This window comes from Fulmarus glacialis, unplaced genomic scaffold (genome assembly GCF_000690835.1).
Source record: "Fulmarus glacialis isolate BGI_N327 unplaced genomic scaffold, ASM69083v1 scaffold6694, whole genome shotgun sequence".
In the NCBI taxonomy this organism is placed as follows: Eukaryota; Metazoa; Chordata; class Aves; order Procellariiformes; family Procellariidae; genus Fulmarus; species Fulmarus glacialis.
Window position 1 is genome coordinate 58,794 of NW_009208577.1, and position 343 is coordinate 59,136.

At 64.1% G+C, this 343-nt stretch overlaps 1 protein-coding gene across 1 annotated transcript in view; it reads right to left on the reverse strand.

The window, feature by feature from the left end:
* Positions 1 to 343, reverse strand: part of CASKIN2 (CASK interacting protein 2) — an 11,384-nt gene that overhangs the window by 1,294 nt on the left and 9,747 nt on the right. Inside the window, exon 19 of the mRNA XM_009576531.1 lies at positions 48 to 208. Coding sequence (XP_009574826.1) covers positions 48 to 208 — 161 coding nt within the window. The remainder of the gene's footprint in view (positions 1 to 47; positions 209 to 343) is intronic.

Here is a 343-nt window from a genome sequence, read left to right on the forward strand (position 1 = left end):
TCACTGGGGCTGTTCTGGGAGGATGAGGAGGAGCCCCCCAGCTTGACCTCCTCCTCTGTGTCTGAGCAGGCATCCTCCTGCCCACTCTGTGCAGCCACCTCCGTCATGGGAGCGCTGGGTTCGCTGAATGTCCGTCTCCGTGGCTTGCTGCTCTCAAAGGGGTCCCTGCCGCCGTCAGAAAGACCATCATATGACTCATCGTCCACATCTGCCCCAGGGAGACAGTCCTGAGCCACATGCAGTGGTTTTGGGGCCAGGAGGGGCTTGGGGGGACTCGCCCCCGGTGTCCCCTCCAGTGCAGCCGCCAGGCTCTTCACTGTCCTGCTGCGGCTGGGATCCCCGG